Source organism: Sinohyriopsis cumingii, chromosome 5, assembly GCF_028554795.1.
Source record: "Sinohyriopsis cumingii isolate HCF-2022 chromosome 5, ASM2855479v2, whole genome shotgun sequence".
NCBI lineage: Eukaryota > Metazoa > Mollusca > Bivalvia > Unionida > Unionidae > Sinohyriopsis > Sinohyriopsis cumingii.
Genome location: NC_142965.1, coordinates 92785997 through 92804363, shown reverse-complemented (window position 1 = coordinate 92804363; position 18367 = coordinate 92785997). Strand labels below are relative to the sequence as shown.

The window sequence follows — 18367 nt, the reverse complement described above, 5'->3', positions numbered from 1 at the left end:
TAAAACGTCAAATGACTCAAGTTTAAACACCATACACTAATTTATAGTCATGGCAGACCAGCGTATATAAAAGGGTGTGTGTCTTGTCCTTTCACTATTCATTTCACTCTCAGGCCGAGCACAACGATGGAAGAGACTAACCAAATCGAACGTTTCGTCAGAGCTTTGCGAGGGGTCATTAGAAAATTCTCTTCAGACCAGTCTACTGACTACTCTCCTTCCTTTCGAGATAAAAGTCAAGATACTTGCTATATCTGTCAGAAGAAAGGACATTGGTCTTCAGAGTGTCCAGACCGTCAAAAAAGAACAAAAACAGGGACTAAAAAAGACAAAAGTCAAGATACCTGTTATTATTGTAAAGAAAAAGGACATTGGTCTCCAGATTGCCCAAAAAAGAAACAAGAGGAGTCAGAAGAAAAGAGGAATTCTTCAGAAGAAGAGAGGGATTCTTCGGAAGAAGAGAGGGATTTTTCAGAGGAAGAAAGCAGACAGGTGAAGAAAAAGAAACAGGAGAAGAAAAGAACAAGGGAAGAAAGTGAGGAGGAAGAAGAGGAAAAGAGTGTGACGGTGAAGAAATTCAAAAAACAGAGAGACTAAACAAGGAGAAAGAAGAAGTGTATGAACTTTATATTAAAGTGTTCTGTTGTGAATTGTGAATTGGATTGTAAATATTCATAAAAGAATAAAGTAATGATATAAGGTAAGTGTCTTTGAGTTATGATTTTAAAATAAGAACGTACACTCACGCACTCATACAAAGATACGTACTATAAGGGGTAAAATGGGGTTGTTTTTATGTTTTTTTTTGAGTGATTGGCAAATTGAAAGGCTATCTCTTTTCGAGAAATGTGGGTGGCCCTGAAAAGGGCCTTTTTATTCTGGTGTAGGGGTGAGTTTAAGCAATCAACTTTAACTGCCTTAAGCCTTTGCCACGGCCAAGGCCTACTTCTGGACTGCGTAATGCTGCTGCTGATGATGATGATTGGGTTGAAATCACTAAGGGTGGTACGGTAGGTTTGGTCACAGGGCTAACGTGTTTAGCTCGGGAAGGTCGTATTCTCTTCGGTCGTAATAAAGAAGTCTGATACATTTGTTTCAGACTTCTTAACTCCGCTAAAATGTCCAACAGTATCGTGACCGTTTGATTTTCACCCTCTTGTTTCTTTGCTGCTACTTCTTGCTGTTGTTGCTGTTGTTTTTCTCTTACCTCTTCTTCTTGCTGCTGTTGCTGTAGGAGAAAAGCTTGTTCCGCTTCCTTTTGTCGTTGTATAAATTTCTCCAATTCTTCTTTCTGTCTCTGTCTAAAATTCTCCACTTGCGGTAATGAAGAAGGTAACGAAGGTTCCGGAACAAATTCTTGCGAGGAGAGAAAATCCACAAAATCCCAATTCACCTCTTCTGAAAGTAAGTCCGGGTTCCCTTGGGCAGTCTCCCCTCTTGGTGCACCCCAATGGATCGTTTTCTGAATTTCCGTCATGTCAATCACTGTCGCATAGATTGACTGTACACAAGCGCTAGCGAATCTATATAGACCACGTGACGTCACAGACTACTCTCTTCGGATTGGATGCGGGCTGACTGAATTTTGTAACGCGTGTTCGGATTGGTGAATGAACTCAATCCGTTTCAATCCTTCCTCTACCTATAAATAAGCGCAGTTCACTGCATTGATTCACCTGTTCTCGTCGCTTCAAGATGTGGACCGATGTGCAATCTTCTACGCTTGTGTCTTCCATGATGTTCCGGACGGACATACCCATGTATGTCCGATCCAAGTGGACCGTTGTCCACAGGACGGACACCAGCCTGTGGATACGTAGGATTTACGTGGAGAGGCAAGGATGCCTCAAAAGAGTCCTGATTTACGGGCCAACAGTGAGACGCAGCCTAAGGACAAGAAGAAGACCAATGCGGTGCCCTTTATGTTAATGGATACATTAACATAAACCCAAAGGCCCTTTTCAGGGCCCCCATATTTCTCGAAAAGAGAATGACTTTTCAATTGCCTAAATTTAAATTTAAATTTAAAAATTTTTTTTTTAAAAAAGAAAAATAATCCCATATTCAATTCCCCTTGTCCCTAAACAAGCCCAAACTCTATTCCCCATGTTAAATTCCCCTTGTACGTATATTGACCCACGATTTATTCCCATGTTAAATTCCCCTTGTACGTATATTGACCCACGATTTTTCGCCATGTTAAATTTCCCTTGTACGTATATTGACCCAGGGGTGTTTTTAATGCTAATTCCCATTGTACGTCTAGTATCCCCATATACTACTAATATGCGGCAGAGTTAACATGTTTATATGACAAAGCTCATGCGAATCGCGACGTTGAAACAAGACAGGAATATCTTTTACTTAAATGCGTTGATGTCCTCCATGATGATGGAGCAAGAGTTCATGTCGAATTTGTGAAAGAACCAAAACACATAGATGAATTTTTATTCCAAGTAGTCGAATTACTTGAAACAAGAAAGCGCCCACCTTGGCAAGATGGGTATCATGACCATAAGCCAAGGAGACCAACCAGAGTTAAGTGTACTAAGTCCAGTGAAACTAGCGACAGCACATGTACAACAGACGAAGAAGAAAATGTTCGCCAGATTAGAAAACCTATGGCAAAAAGTATACAGAAGAAACCCATATACAGTAATCAAGAGACCCAAGTGGGGTGATTGTCCGAACTTGAAAAGAAAATGTCTGAACTGATGGAAAAAATTGAAACGTTAGAGAAAGAGAATAATCCTTTAAACTAGAGGGGTCGCCTCTAGTGGCCATGAGACGACCCAAGCTAGTTTCAGAATTGGCCAAGAAGGATATTTTCCAGAACACAATCACAAAAATGATACAATGATTCTACGACGACGAATTCCAAGAAAAATGGGGTATACATTGAGGGTATGATTGATAGAGTCAATCTAATTTTCACTGCAGACACAGGCGCAACACGTACTATTATCTCGGAAAGAGTCTATAAACAGATAGACTCCGAAATTCGCCTCAGGCTGTGCAAATCAGTAATCCTTTAAGAGAATATGGAAAAGGAATATTTAGAATTGAAATATGCTATCTCGAGTTGGAAAAAGTAGTCATAGTTGCAGAAAGTGAAGATGACGGATTATTGGAGATTGGCATCCTACAACTTGATGAGAGTGTACCCGCAGATATAGTTCTCAGCAAACGATTAATAAGATTACATGGAGTAGAAATACCGTGCATACAAGTAGGCCTTGAAGACAAATTGCGAAAGGTTAGCGCTTCAGACCATTATTTTATACCAGGAAATTGAGAAGAAATTATTGATGTATATGTAGAATGATATGAATCAGACGATTGCAGTCGACCATATGAACTGATTATTGAGCCTAACATGAATTTCAAACAAGCGTAACCAAGTGATAAGTATCATGGCAGAAACAGTAGTTGATATCAACAATGGGGTCACGCAGAAGGTACGAATCCTTAATCCATTTTCCACTGTTGTTTCACTTAAACAGGCTGCAGTGATTGGGACCGCAGAGACATTTCAAAGTATGGAAGTCCTAGTGGACTCGGAGTGCCAAGAACCTGTTGGAAATTGTAGTTCAATCAGAATAGTGGAATATGGAGAGCAAGCACATTTAACAAGTAGATCTCAAATTGGTCCGGAACAGGAAGTTCTGCGAGACTCTGAAGTGCCAGATCACTTGAAGGTAAGTGCAAGTGAATGACGATCAGAACAATAAAGGATTGTAATTGCAAAAATGCTGATACAATATCAGAGCACTTTTCAAAAGACGATACAGACTTAGGACAGACAACACTTGGTGAACATGTCATTGATACAGGAAATGCGACACCCATTAAACAACCCCCTCGACGTGTTAAATTAGCCTTCGCTACAGAAGAACAATCAAGAAAATGGAAACACAGAAGATCATTAGAAAATCAACGTCACCATGGGTTTCTCCACTTGTGCTAGTTAGAAAGAAGAATGGAAAAATAGACCTTGTGTGGACTATACATGGGTTGAATGCTGTGACAAAGCCTGATGCATTTCCTATACCACGTACATAAGACTGTCTTGATGCCTTAGCGGGAGCGACATTATTTTCAACTTTTGATCTTACATCTGGTTACCATCAGATACCTGTGAAGAAGAAAGATGTACCCTAGAGTGCTTTTGTTACAAAATATGGGCTGTATGAATTAATTGCAATGTCAATGGGAATGATTAACTCAGGGGCCACATTCCAGAGAATTATGGAAATTGCACTTCATGGAGTACATTGTATTACTTCTCTAATCTATTTAGATGACATTATATTGTTTGGATCTAACTTTTAAGAACACATTTCCAGAGTTGAGATGGTGTTAAATCGACTAGAGATTGCTGGGTTGAAACTGAAACCGCAAAATGCCGATTGTTGAGTGACGACGTTACCTTTCTTGGGCACATGATTTGAGGAGAATGAGTACAACCGAATCCAGAAAATATTGATAAAATCTTAAAATTTCCAGTATCTACAAATGTTACAGAAGTAAGGCAGATACACGGAATGAGAAGTTATTACAAACGATTTGTTAAGAATGCTGACTTAGTGAAGCCACTAACAGAGTTAACAACGAAGGGTAAAGAATATAAGTGGAATGTAAAATGCCAAGAATCTTTTGAAAAACTGAAAACTGCCCTTACAGGAACCGAAATAATGGGATACCCACTTCAAGCGGGGGAATTTATGTTAGACACAGATGCAAGTGATATGGGCATTGGAGCCGTCTTGAGTCAAATGCAAAGTGACAGAGAGAGGGTACATGCATATGGAAGTCGAATACTCAATAAAGCCGAGGGAAATTATTGTCTGACAGATAAAGAAATATTAGCCGTGAGATATTTTATAGAGTATTATATACAGTATTTGCTTCCTATACAGCTTAGAGTCAGGACTGATCATCAGGCACTAGTTTGGATGTTTAGTTTCAGGGAACCGAAAGGGAAAATAGCAAGATGGTTGGAAATTTTGTCAGCATGGGATTTCACTGTTGAATACAGACCAGGAAGGAAACATGGAAATGCAGATGCAATGTCAAGATGCTTAAGCCCTTGGGATTGCAAATGTACAGAAGTGGACATGATGGAACCTTTCAAGTGTGGTCCTTGTAAAAAGTGTCAAAGGAGAACAATGGAAATGTTAAGCTCAATAAAGTGGTGAATGAATTTAGCAGAAGACATACATGAAGAAAATTGTATTTGTAACCGACCATGTGAGATTGATTCTAAAGACTTGAGTTCATGAACCGAGCATAGGGTTGCTGGGAAACATCTGCAAAATACTGGGAGAAAATAAAACGCTCTACACTCTAGGCTACCATCCCAGTCACATCCCTTCCTTCTTAACTTACAACTCAACACACGGTCCAGCAGGAAGTGATGGAAGATATAAGTACATCTCAGAGTTTGCAAGATTTGATTGATGACGATATAACGTTCTAACTGCTACCCCAGGAAGAATTCCAATTAGAAAACATGAGTCCGAAAACAACTACTGCAGCAGACAATAATCTCACTAGCTCATATACCTAATTATAATTGCAGCCTGGCTGGGCAGGCATTATTAATGGCATTGAACAAACATCAGATCTGATGATAAAACATATGGTCACCAACAACAAGGCCCTTGAACTCATCAACATCTCTTTGTAAAATCAAACAGAACGTATAAGACCTCACAAAAACCGTACAGGAGTTAAAGGCGAGAATTACAATGAGTAATCAGACACGAAGAATGTCACGGTCAAGATCACTACGGGATGCAACACGCGTCAAAACCAGGGAGAATATTAGTCACAAAACTGAAAGAGAGGGTAATGAAACGAGATAGTGTGAACGTGTAACAAATAAATTTAGTTGTATGTTCGGATTGCTTTAGTGTCGCCAATCAAAAAAAAATATTTTACAATGAAGGGTATATATGCTTGTTTTCATTTTGTTTATTTTTTATTATTAAAGCAGTGTTTGCGAGGAGGCTTCACATCAAGCAGAGGGTAATGTAACAGTCGGAGTTTTATAGTCTTTACAGTAATCGATGAAAGTTTGCTAAATACTATACTCAACGACACATAAAACCACCAGAAATACTACATAACACAACTGATTTTTGTTATTCAGCATGTATATTTTTCAAACGGGAAGAAAAATAACTATAAATACCAATATAATGGTTGCTAGAACTATCATCTTATCGCCGTTCATACTATGTGTACATCTACGTCGACCTACTTACCTACTGACGTTATAATAGGATGCCTTTGCATATTTGGCATGATAAAGAGAAGTTGTATAGATCTGGGGTATTTGAGGAGATCATATTTGATTACAGGAGATGATATTTAATATATGTCATCGATCCTTATATAAAATACTGGGCTTCATTTGATCCATCACATGTAGCTTTCGTAAGCCGCTACCACTGCAGTTTATAATTTACTGAGCATGCGTAAGGTAGGTCAAGTGTAGTATACCCGTACGGTGAGCGATGAGTTACCAAATTACGATTGAGCAATGTATTATGGATGAAGTTTCAATAAAGTATTTTTTGTAACGATAATTTAAACGAATATATCATTTTGTTTGGAAATAATCATTATTTTTGTGTAGATTTACAGTCTCAAAGAAAGGTATTTTCCAACGATCTTTCAACTTCTCCAACATCCAACGCTTTTTCAACATTATTCCAGCTTTCAACAGTTTTCCAGCAAATTTATAACTATATGGTATTTAAGGTATTTCAATAAACGGATTTCCATATATGGTAGTTAGGGCTCGGGAAATTTCGAATCTAGAGCTAGAACGCCTGAACGTCGGTGAGCTGCCATGCCCTTCCAGCAACACAGTCTCGTCAGAAATGATCACATCAACATATATATATATATATATATATATATATATATATATATATATATATATATATATATATATATATATATATATATATATATATATAACCACGGTCAGAAACTGGACTTATACGTGCAAGTAAATACATGACGACAATGAACTGTCTGTCCCAATAGAAATTAATAAAATAGGTAAAATGTACTAAAGTCATCATGGTAAACTTGCATGCTAATGTCAATGTTCTGATGCTGAAAAATGTCTCACCAGATGTTATGATAGGCACGTGCAACATGCTCGTCTCTAAAGTTAGACAATGTGTTTCTGACATCTATACACTGTCAACGTTGTCCAGACGTGCTTCGATTTCCTTTCCGTTGATGGAAAAACGTTGAACAACACCACATCAAAATAGGCATCATCATCATGATTGTTAAGTTTTTTTTCAACTCAATTTCTAAGAAGACCAGACGTGGAAAAAGCCCTAGACAGGTCCTGCACCTGTAATCCTTAAATGTTTGTGAACACAGGAACAGTTAAATGAACTGCAACGAGAACATATTATTACGACAGTATGTGATAGAGATCAAATTCTGTATTGTGCACCTTCAATAAATAGTATAATCAGAATAAAACTAAAACTTTTATAATCAGAATAAAAATAAATACTAGATCAGAATACAATTGTTTTCTGCTGATACATTATATTGAGACTTGTTTGAAAATTCTTGTTCTTTTAGCCACATTCTATTAAAGTCTTTGGAAAACTAACCACGTAACAAAGTCAAGCAGTAAAACATAAGATTGTTACAATTTTCAAACTAAACAAGAATATTTAATACAAATCAGAATATTATTGGAGGAATTCCTAATATTAGAACCGTGTCACAAATTTAACTTTCTTTAGACATTGTCATTACTTTCTCTTTCCAAATCACACATAAAAAAATCAACTGTCTTACATGCGCATTCAGAATCTTTTTTATTTCGTATTCTTATGGCAATCCTCATCTAACTTTCTCAGAATTGATCAATTTGTTTTATCGACGGTATATTTACCTTTGTAGCATTGTTCCTGCAGTGATTCAAAATCAAATCTAATTTTTCAGGATCAAGTTTTGGATACGATTATCATGTAAGCTATGAATTACAGAAATAATCACATTAATATTGTTCTAAATCATTATAAAATAGATATATGTTTCAGATTTAAAAAAAATATATTTGTATTCCTGAACCAGTACTGAACTAACATAATTCTGGAACCCCTAATTGCGGGAATGCATACACCTCCACTTTGACTCACTTACAGTGTGAAAGTTCTCATTAGAACAGTGCCACTGCTTTATGAGACTCACATACAGGCTAAAGTTTTTATTTGCCAGTCTTTATATTTTACTTACATTCGTGAAGTTATCTCTGTATTTACATATATACATCTATGTATATCTTTATTTACATGTATTCACATATATACATCTATTTACATTTTCTTTTTCATGTATTTACATATAATTACATGTTATCATATCTATTTATTTGTTGATTGGCATGTATTTGCATATGTACATCTGTGTACATTTATTGACAGATATAAATCTGTTTACATGTTTGTTTACATGTATTTACATCTATTTACATATGTACAGTATGTACGCTGTATCACTGAGATGCATAAAGGTTTCAGTAAAATAAAACGAGGCTCGAAAAACATATACAACGAGAGGTGCATCATTTATACAGCGTACATTTTATACATATATTTTATTTATATCACATGCAAATACACATATTTGATACTTGAATGGAGTTGGATTGACTTGGTGAATGATCTCATATCCCTGTCGAGTGTGTCTGCTATAATATGTGTGTCTGTCTATGTGGCTGCATATTCACAATCACCATTTCATAATGATCAGTTGATTAATTTCATTTTTGAGTTTCTATTGTTATTTACATTGATTAAATCAATGTAGGTTGCACTTTTTATTTATAAATGAAAGATGGTTTTAATGAAGAAAGAAGAGTACAAAGGCATACATACACATTGATTCTGGAATACTAAACCCACATCAATGCATTGACGTACAGGCCCATGAAGTGTCGTGTGAAATGTAATCTAAACGACACTACGAACTAAAAAGAGGGAATACAACTATTTAAGGTATATCTTGGTCATTATCCTGTTTTAATTCACATTACTAATGACCATATTTTCTCCCTCTCTCTCTCTCTTTCTTTGGTCGATTTGACTTTATATTTATTTTAGGTCCAGTGATGCTGTGGTGTTACGTAAAATAAAAATTGCCTATTCTCGTATTTTCATGTAATTTAGCCCCTAGCTTGATGCAGTGATGAGCAGAGAGATGGGTGGCCTTTGTATATTTTCCTATTTAATTAGATCCACATTATATCATTAATTTTATAAACACTTTAGATAGGTCCCAATGAAAATGTAAACATACCATTATGACGAACTATATTGTAGGTTAATTAGTGCTATTTCAGTTTTAAGTTTTTTCATCCAGCCCAGTTTCTTTTTCTCTCTCTCTCAATCCAGATTTCTGCATTGATCTATATAAATAGAACCAAAAGCACACAGTTCCAAAATTGTTTATGAATGCGTATTATTGCAAGATAGGAGGATCTCAATTTGATAATAATATTGGTACATCAAATTGCTTTATACCAACACTTTAAAATCTATGTCAGTTTTAATGTATGTGGTATAAATGTTGATATGTTGTGCCGTCCTGAGCGCATTCCTGGTTGATAAATACGTTGCATGTATATCCACAAACATGGTCCTTCTCTACGTTCAAAATATTTATGCACACCCTTCACTGAACAACACCGCCAGTGACAAATACAACCCACCACATGGTGACATAGTGCGATTGTGTACTTTCTGTGTTGAGTTTAGAGCACAATCATGGAAAAGCAACACTAGCAATATGTGTCACATGCTATGTAAGGAGGAAATATAAAAGTAGCGCACACAACTGGCATGGCTTATTCGTTTTCAGTTTTTCTCATTTTTCATAACTATTATCCCTAATAAGATCTGAAGGAAGTAAGAAACCTGACATGGGCTATATCCCTCGCTTTTGGCAATGACTTAGTCATTGGACGTTGACTTTAACTGTCTTACAATTATCTTTCAGAAGTGAGATACCCTTGTGTGTGTTCCTTTGAAACAACCGATAATGTTGTATTATCTGCGACATGATGAGGAAAAACAGACATAAATAATTAATTAATAAGCAAATATTATTAACAAATACAAGCGAGATTACTCTTTAATCTCTCAACGTATCATTGACAGAGTTTTCTCTCTTCATTTAGTATACAGTTGAATTAAGCGAAAGTAGTGGCGGCGTCTGTCTTTGGAAATGCTGATTTTATATGCGACATATTGAACCAAAAGCCCACAATTATCAAAATATTTGTCACATATATTTATAAAAGGACATTCTTTTTCTTCGCCATTATCCATGTTCACACATTTAACTGCATTCGTAAATTTATTATATTTTCCCCAAAACACCAAGTGCAGAATTCTGACTTTGTATAATAGCTTGTAAATGTTTTCAATATATTTTTCAGATTTGAATGAATATGAACGATCTCAATTCCATCTTCGATGATTCCGTGAAAACATTCATATATAAAACTATGACAAAGTTATATTTTATTTCCCCGGCATTACACATGATATACCCAGTATTAGAGAAAATACAGATTGTGTTTTTTTAGTTGACAGTTCCTGATGATACCATCACGAGATCCCTCAATATTGTTTGTCATGGGATGTGTTACAAATTCATTTTGATCCATTTATATAGCATTATTAATTTTGTAAATAATTTCTTTATTAGCGTGAAAATCTGGCGAGATATTATTTGGCATTTTATGGGAGATTCATCGGCGTTTTTAAAAATATGATATCGTTTCAGTTCTCTGTTTTTTTTTTCACTAACGTATCATACTCACAAATGCGTTTCCCCCGGACTCCCTTGCTACATTTTAAACAAGGTTTTGGTAATAACACTCTGTTTGCACGCTTTGTAATTGGTATCCACAAAATTCTTTTACGCTGGGTTTCTTTCAATTACAGTTATTCTTTGCTGAATCATTATACATTATAAACTAAACTTCTATTAAAAATAGTTTTGCCATAATTATAACAATGGAGGAATTTACGAGATTATATTTGATTAAACCTTCTCAATGAATATTTGATCTTGACAGAATAACTCCTGATTTGCCGAGTTCTGGTTGATCTGAAGAATAAGACCTTAATCACTCGTATCAGTGATTCAAAGAAGGAATTTCGCGACGACGGCGCGGCTGATGTGTGTTTAACATTCAGTCATGCGATACGTTAATGCTACGATGAACACCCAACGATCAGCGACGATTATTACTTATCTGGAGGTTTAACGAACTCACAAAAGATATTTTTTTAGAATAAGGTTTATTGCGGAGGTAGTTGATACTTGGAGTATCCGTTACAAACGTGACCCTGTTCGATGTTTTAGAATTTATTCTAAATTCTACAGAGAGTCAATACCTATGTTATACAACGCCATTATATTAGAAATACTATAGTCTGGTTCGAGTTAGCTATTTGTTGTAACTGAACAGACGAAAATTAATTTAATTATACGCTGCATGCATTGAACGATTAATGTAATCGGTAACGAATTCATGTGTGCCCATGCGTAACATATCAATGCAGAATTACTTAACCGTGCCATATGTACTACACGGTTTAGTTGTTATAATTTTAGCTGCCTTATATATGGTTTGGTGATCCTCGTCTGTGTCTTTGATTTCGTATCGGTATTATGAGACCTTTTACATTTCAGAAGTAAGATCTGCAGAAACGAACCTGTTCGAAGCATCGCTTCAGAGGCATTCCAAAAGAAAAGATATAAAACTCATATCCGAGTTGCCTGTAGCATGGACGTACCAAAGTTACAACGTCACCAGCAACTTGACTTGTTGGAGTGAAAGTAAATTTGCACCCACTTTTGAGGAAAACAAGAAAATAGTTCAACAGTATCCCAACGGAACATCGGTTCCATATCTGGCAGACTTTGGCCTTTTACAGCCATATAAATCCATGGTAGTCCCAAAACTTCCGGTTTTCGTCACTGGTGCATCTTCAAACCATTACCTCGAATCTCAAGCGATGTTACGTGACTTTCACAACAAAATCTTGGCAAAATTTAACAACGCAAAACTAATATATTACGACATTGGGTTAAATGAAATAGAAAGAAATCAGGTATGCTATGTTTTAAATTCCGGTACTATCTCTTCTACTAATCACCACAATAACACCATCAACTACATTACAACTGATGTTGTTATAACTACTTCAACTAAAGGAGTAACAAGTATAGCTTCAGATGCTTTTAGTGCTGCTTCATTTGCATATTTTATGTGGTACTTCATTTACTACTGCATATACTGGAGAGCAAGGGTAAATCAGTGACTAGCGAGCCCGCCTCACAGCCGAAATGATCCGGGTGTGAATCCTTCCAATCGGTCCAACCAGGTACAGCCACCCTGGTGTATCTTTCAACAAGGCATTTTATTCCAGTTGGTTCGGCACTAAATAACCTACTTATGTCGCTTTGTCTGAATGCACTTAATTAAATCAAACTTCATCTACTGTCACTTACGCTTCTGATACTTCTTTTATTAATTTTTAGCTGAATATATTGTCACAAAATTGGCAAAAATACAAGAATAAAACAATTAATTTGCTTCTGCCTTTATAAATACTGCTAATAAAGGTTTAATTGCTTTACTATTTTGCAAAAGAATATTTGTTCGTTCTAGCAACTATCTTTTAGAGAAGTTAGATAATACAAATTTCTATTACATATTTCTAATCTAATTTATATAACGATGATAGCCCTATTTCCTAAGATTACTGTGCGACAAAGAACAAAAGCGCGCAATGATATGTTGAGATTTCCGATTTCTTTTCGAAATAAGAATATCTACGATGTTTACATCAAGACATGTATATACGACTTCCAATCGGGAAGGATTTTATTCGTATGCTGATGTTGTTTCAGTTTCGGTGTGGCAAAATGTTGGCACAATAAATGAAACTTAAAATTTAAGCATTCGCATTTACATAATATTAGTAAAATTTTAAAACATTTCATAGCAGACCTTCATAATGTGATTTATATAGCTGTTTACGCAAAAAAATTTTTTTCTGTAATTGGGTGCGAGCTGGGGTCTTTTTGAAGACAAACCTAATTGTATTTGCCATATTTTTATTTGCAAATAGAAACAACTTGTGTGATTCTTTGCGTCCAGCTAGTAAATAGAAAAACTGACGCTAGCCATTACGTCGTCGGTAAAGTATTTATGACAAAAGCGCTATTAGAAACCATGTTGTAAATAACAACGAAGGACGGAAATTTAAATCTGTTGGTTACACCATTTTACGTTCGGATAGATTGTGTCGACTATAAGGTATACAATGTAATCCCTACATCGGACCTTCTTTGTGTCAGTTCCAACCACTAATTGCCCTAGCCAAGCGCTTATCATTTGATTTTTATATTCGACATGTGACCAGCATCATAAAGATTATTTGTCATTTACTGTCACAGCATTGTGGAGGTGGGAAGAGGTTGATCGTAGTAAACATACTAGATTAACGCGGCAGAGGAAACCGCCGTTGTGCCTCACAACCCAACTTCTGACCCATTGAAACGACCAGCAAAGAGATAGTGTCCATAATTTACAACATCCCAGCGCGAATGTCAATTGAAAACCGAAAACTACATATGTTCAAAAAAGATTATTATATGTTGAGGAGATCCGGTAGAGCCAGGAGGTAAGGCCTATCCCCTTAGTTCAGGTGTTTGCAGGCTCTTTAATTCTGCTTGTTCATACTATTGCCCATTGCGATCTGCTCACAACTGTCGTTTCGGAATGAAGTCCTTTCATGCACTTTAAAATGAAATGAAACTGTGGATCAGCTATGTTTAAATATGCTACTTTATTATCAACGGTAAGTATGTTTGGATATTTGTTTTAGCCACAAGGAGGCGCATATACATTCACAGTTTGTATTCCTTGTCCATGTCACGTACTAACACTACTTCGTCGATTTTTCTAGGTTGACAATGATTCGTCTTTCTTGCCTATGTATGGTCTGTCCCCCATGGCTATATTATTTTGCCTTTAAAAGTATAGCGCGGGTTCTAATTGCAAGATCTGAGTATGGTTCAAGTGTTCGAAAATCCCAACATGTATGCGTTCTCGTTGAGACGACCCTAGCACTGAATGTTGTCTTCAGCGGTAGAAGTAGACGCAAAACTTTTTCAAACACTTTCGTGTGAGACGTGAACGGGAACGGCAGACATATTACTGCTGTTATTATATGCCCGTACTACCCCGTTTATATTGATGGAACCCGTATCCCACATTAAGTTACAATGATTCTCGTGCAGATTGATTAACTAAATTGGTGTTTGGGACAGTATTGTGCTCCAGTTCTTCTTGTTGAGGGTAAAAACACCAGTCGTTTGATAGTTTGCGTTGTTTCCTAGCAATATTAACCAAGTATATATGTTGAGGTTATTTGCTCACTGATGCTATACTGTCGGTCATTATGTACACGACCTTTCAGGCGACACAAATATCTTTGCTTGCGATAGAACTGCTAGAACTGCGAGCCTCATGACCGAAATTTCATTATGTGGGACAAGATTAAACGGGGTCGATAGTCCCAAGGTGATATAAGCACTGATACTAACGAAGACAGACCCGAGAAGACATAATCTGTAAGTACGTTTTGTCAAACGTTTGCTTTCATGTCAACGGTGATGGTGCACTACATGATATTACCTGACATACATCTTCTGCTTAAAATACGTATTCTGAGTTACTAGATGACACTATTAGGTATAACGGTACCAATTGCGCAAGTCCAGGTGGGCGGCGCTTAAGGTGTATGGAACATTGTATTCAGAATTAAAGAACAACACTAGCTGTGATTGGTGCATTATGTAAGAGTTGTACTTTCTGTTTGGCTTAAAAAAATGTTGAGCCTCTTGGCAACATGTGAGTTTGTGTTAATTTCTATCTAGATCATATTTTGTATTTTTTATGATTTTTTTAAAATATGGTACACATGGCTGAAAATGTGCTTGTTGTGACTAGATAACTCTTACCCCTGTCTAGTTCCAGTAGAGTTATCTCTCCTAAATGCAATGGAGTACCTGGTTATGTCATTGTCAAATTGACAATCTAGCATTGTTCTATATGACAGTGTGTGACATGCATGCCCAAGTAGGACAGAAAGTATATTTATTTCACAAAACATTAGCATTGAGGTATATGGAAAAACAATTGGTACCGTGATACCATTACCACGTTGGCTCCAATGTGGAATTTCGTGTGTCACAGTACGTGACTCCACATTGGACTCACAAGTAAAATAAATAACTTGTAGCAGGATGCATTTTTCCCAATAAACATTGTTTTCAGTTGAACGTATTAGTTTGAGTGGTATATACAACTGTAGAAGTTGCCAAACGTTAATGAATGGGCGTAGTATGTTTGATTCTTACACCAAAACAATCCTCTCTTTTGGGTAAAATCCTAGATTGGTCTAATTGTCATAGTTGGAGCGCCCAGTTTGGTTCAGTAGCCACCATTTCCAGCGTATTTATTTTGCAATACCAATCAGGAAAGTTTGCACGAACGTTGTGGAACCGTAAATTAAAACATATCAAATGTGTTCTGGCCCGGCTCAGCCGAAACGTTGCACCAACATTGGGTGGAACAATCTCTCAATGCACAACATGAGTACTAGTACAAGTACGCATCACCAGTTTTAGAGCCACCGTTTCAGGGAAAGGAATAGTCAATACAACATTCATTTTAGAACCATCTCGAGTGCAAGAGAAATGATATTACCCAAATAACTTTGTTTCAATAGTGTAGGCGGCTTTAGAAGCCATATTTATTCACCAGAGAGAGAGAGAGAGAGAGAGAGAGCTCGGATTGACGAAATGTTTGTCAGTTTGGTCCTATATGCTACAGATGGCGTTTCGTTTTGGACCATATTTGTCGTGGTGTCCAATAGGTACGTGCTAAACTTAGTCAATACCAAATTTATTGTGAATAATTGGAACTCAAATGATAGTATTTTGGCAAATTCACTTAAACATTGCTGCTGGTGCGCGAGCTCTGGTTGTGTTGTTAGCACCTGAAACCGCCTGTTTTGTGCTCCAACAGCAGGGGCATGGCTGCCATATATTTTGCACAGATTAATCGGTTCCAAGTTTAACTACTAAGTGACATAGACCCTCACTCAGAAGAGCTGCTTCCTGCCTTAACAAACTGGACAGAACGTCTTTGACAGTGACATAGTTCATATCGAAAGCCTTTATGACGAGTTTAATGTCGTTGCATAAACGGCCTGTCAGAACAACGAATTGTTCATGATATATATCAATGCCACCACTATTAAGCACCAAGGTTTTGTTGTTGTAGGTAAAACACTTTCCAAGGGGACAAAGAATTGCCAAGCTGAGAAAAGGAGGACACGAGTAGCTACATTATCACCAAAGAGTCAAGATAAACAACCGAGATGCCATCGTTTGTGCTTTGTGGCATACTCACTTTGGTATATGTCTTTATTTACACATCATACCTCAATCCATGATAAATTTGCGGAAACGCAGGTACTACAGCTGTTGGAAATACATAGCAAAGCAGATTCTGGACGTCCGTTAGAACAACAGGCACCGCATATGTTCTCAGTATCTATTAAACATTGTCTGATAAGGGGTGGCTAAAGTGTCCTGCGATTTCCGATGAAGAGTCAGTTGCTTTCATTCCAACTGACGGATAAGCACAGCCCCAATTTTCCCGATAAGAAAATCGTGGTGCTGCCAGCAAATTATCGGTAGTCGTTGAATCTTTCATGCGAAACAGGGCAAGCGACATCCAATAACCAGATATCTACACGATCGTGGATGTCATTGGATATTCATCCTTGATACTCCACTGTCCAAAGCAGCAAACCGTTGCTTTCGTAAAGAACATGACATTTGTTCTTGCACATAAAGTCGGCTCTTTCGTAGCAGATTTGATTTTCCTTTTCATGGGCTGAAGAAGCGCATCCATTGGACTAGTTGGTCGAGCTATATGTAGAGTTAGGTGTAACCCGTACGGCCCAAGTAAGAAACATTGCTTTATGTTAATGCCCGTGTAGCTAAGGATGAAATTCGAAGGTGCGTGCAGTGCGACTGCGAGCTGTAGTAGTAATAAAGATGTTCCAAAGGGGAACCTTATAATAAATAACAAGCGAGTCAGTCTTGCTACACACGATTAAATCCAGCTCACCACTGTTGGCGGCCAACTTGCGTGTCTTTCACATGCAGTCCTTTGCAGTACTGGCTGCAAATTTGCCAATGAAAATAACCCAAATGTCCTCGCTCTCCTTCTTCTAGGCTTCGGTTTATTTCTTGTAGAAAATAATGCCACTTCAATGTGCGCAAGCAATCCGTCTAAATCAACAGCGCCACGTGAGTTCAATCGTGGTCGTTGTATGCAGCCTAATTCTATTTAAGCTTGCTTCAGTGACGGACAAAACAGACAGGGGAGTATTATTCATCTTTCTGCCCTAGCGATTTTCTGTCCTTAGTGGGTCATGGTTGTCTACTACTGTTAACCCTGCCTTGTACTCATAATGGAAAAGAAACATAATGAGAATGACAAACATGTCATCTTTCGCAACAATGGGTAGCTCACTAATACCAACTGCGTGTGCTTCGATAACTTTCCTGTTCAAGATCAGGCGATTGCCTAGAACTTGGTATCCCGGAAGAATGTCAGGGTCGTCTAGTACGATGAAGTTTTCCTCTTGGAAACAAATTTACTTGAAGGCGTCCACAGCTTCGTTGACTTTAAATCGTCTTTTGTGTCACTGAAGTGCGTGTATGAATTAAAGTTTAGAGTTTGAAGGATAGACGAAGCCTACTGCAATATAGTGTGTTGATCAAAGGAGTCAAGAAAAGAGGCAAAGCGACATAACTGTGGCTACAGGACCTGGACTGTGTGTTCATTTTCTCTTATCCGATAGATGATGCAGTGCTGTGGGGCTCGTAGCGTAAGATATAACACTCTTAATGTTTGCAACTCGTCTCGCAATAAACGTGCTTGCTGTGTATGTGCCGTATTTATTAATATTGCTATAACTGAGTAATATTCAATATTGATACATGATATCAGTTCTTGCAACACAGGAACAGATATCAGTATTTGCCACCAATTGAGCCTAGCGAAATATACACAGTCGGGATTATCGGCAACAAAGTACAAGGAGCTACTTCCTTGTTATTGTTTTTGCTAAAGTAGTCAATAAACCCTAATAAATACAGCTCTGTCACATATTTGATCTTTACTAATGAAACGATGTTGACACTTATTGTGGAC

General features: G+C 37.1%; 1 protein-coding gene across 1 annotated transcript in view; it reads left to right on the top strand.

Annotated features, from left to right (window-relative positions):
• The window catches only part of LOC149799769 (uncharacterized), a 62031-nt gene that overhangs the window by 29734 nt on the left and 13930 nt on the right, over positions 1 to 18367 (top strand). The window contains exon 2 of the mRNA XM_089957128.1: positions 11752 to 12173. Coding sequence (XP_089813254.1) covers positions 12009 to 12173 — 165 coding nt within the window. The 5' untranslated portion in view covers positions 11752 to 12008. The remainder of the gene's footprint in view (positions 1 to 11751; positions 12174 to 18367) is intronic.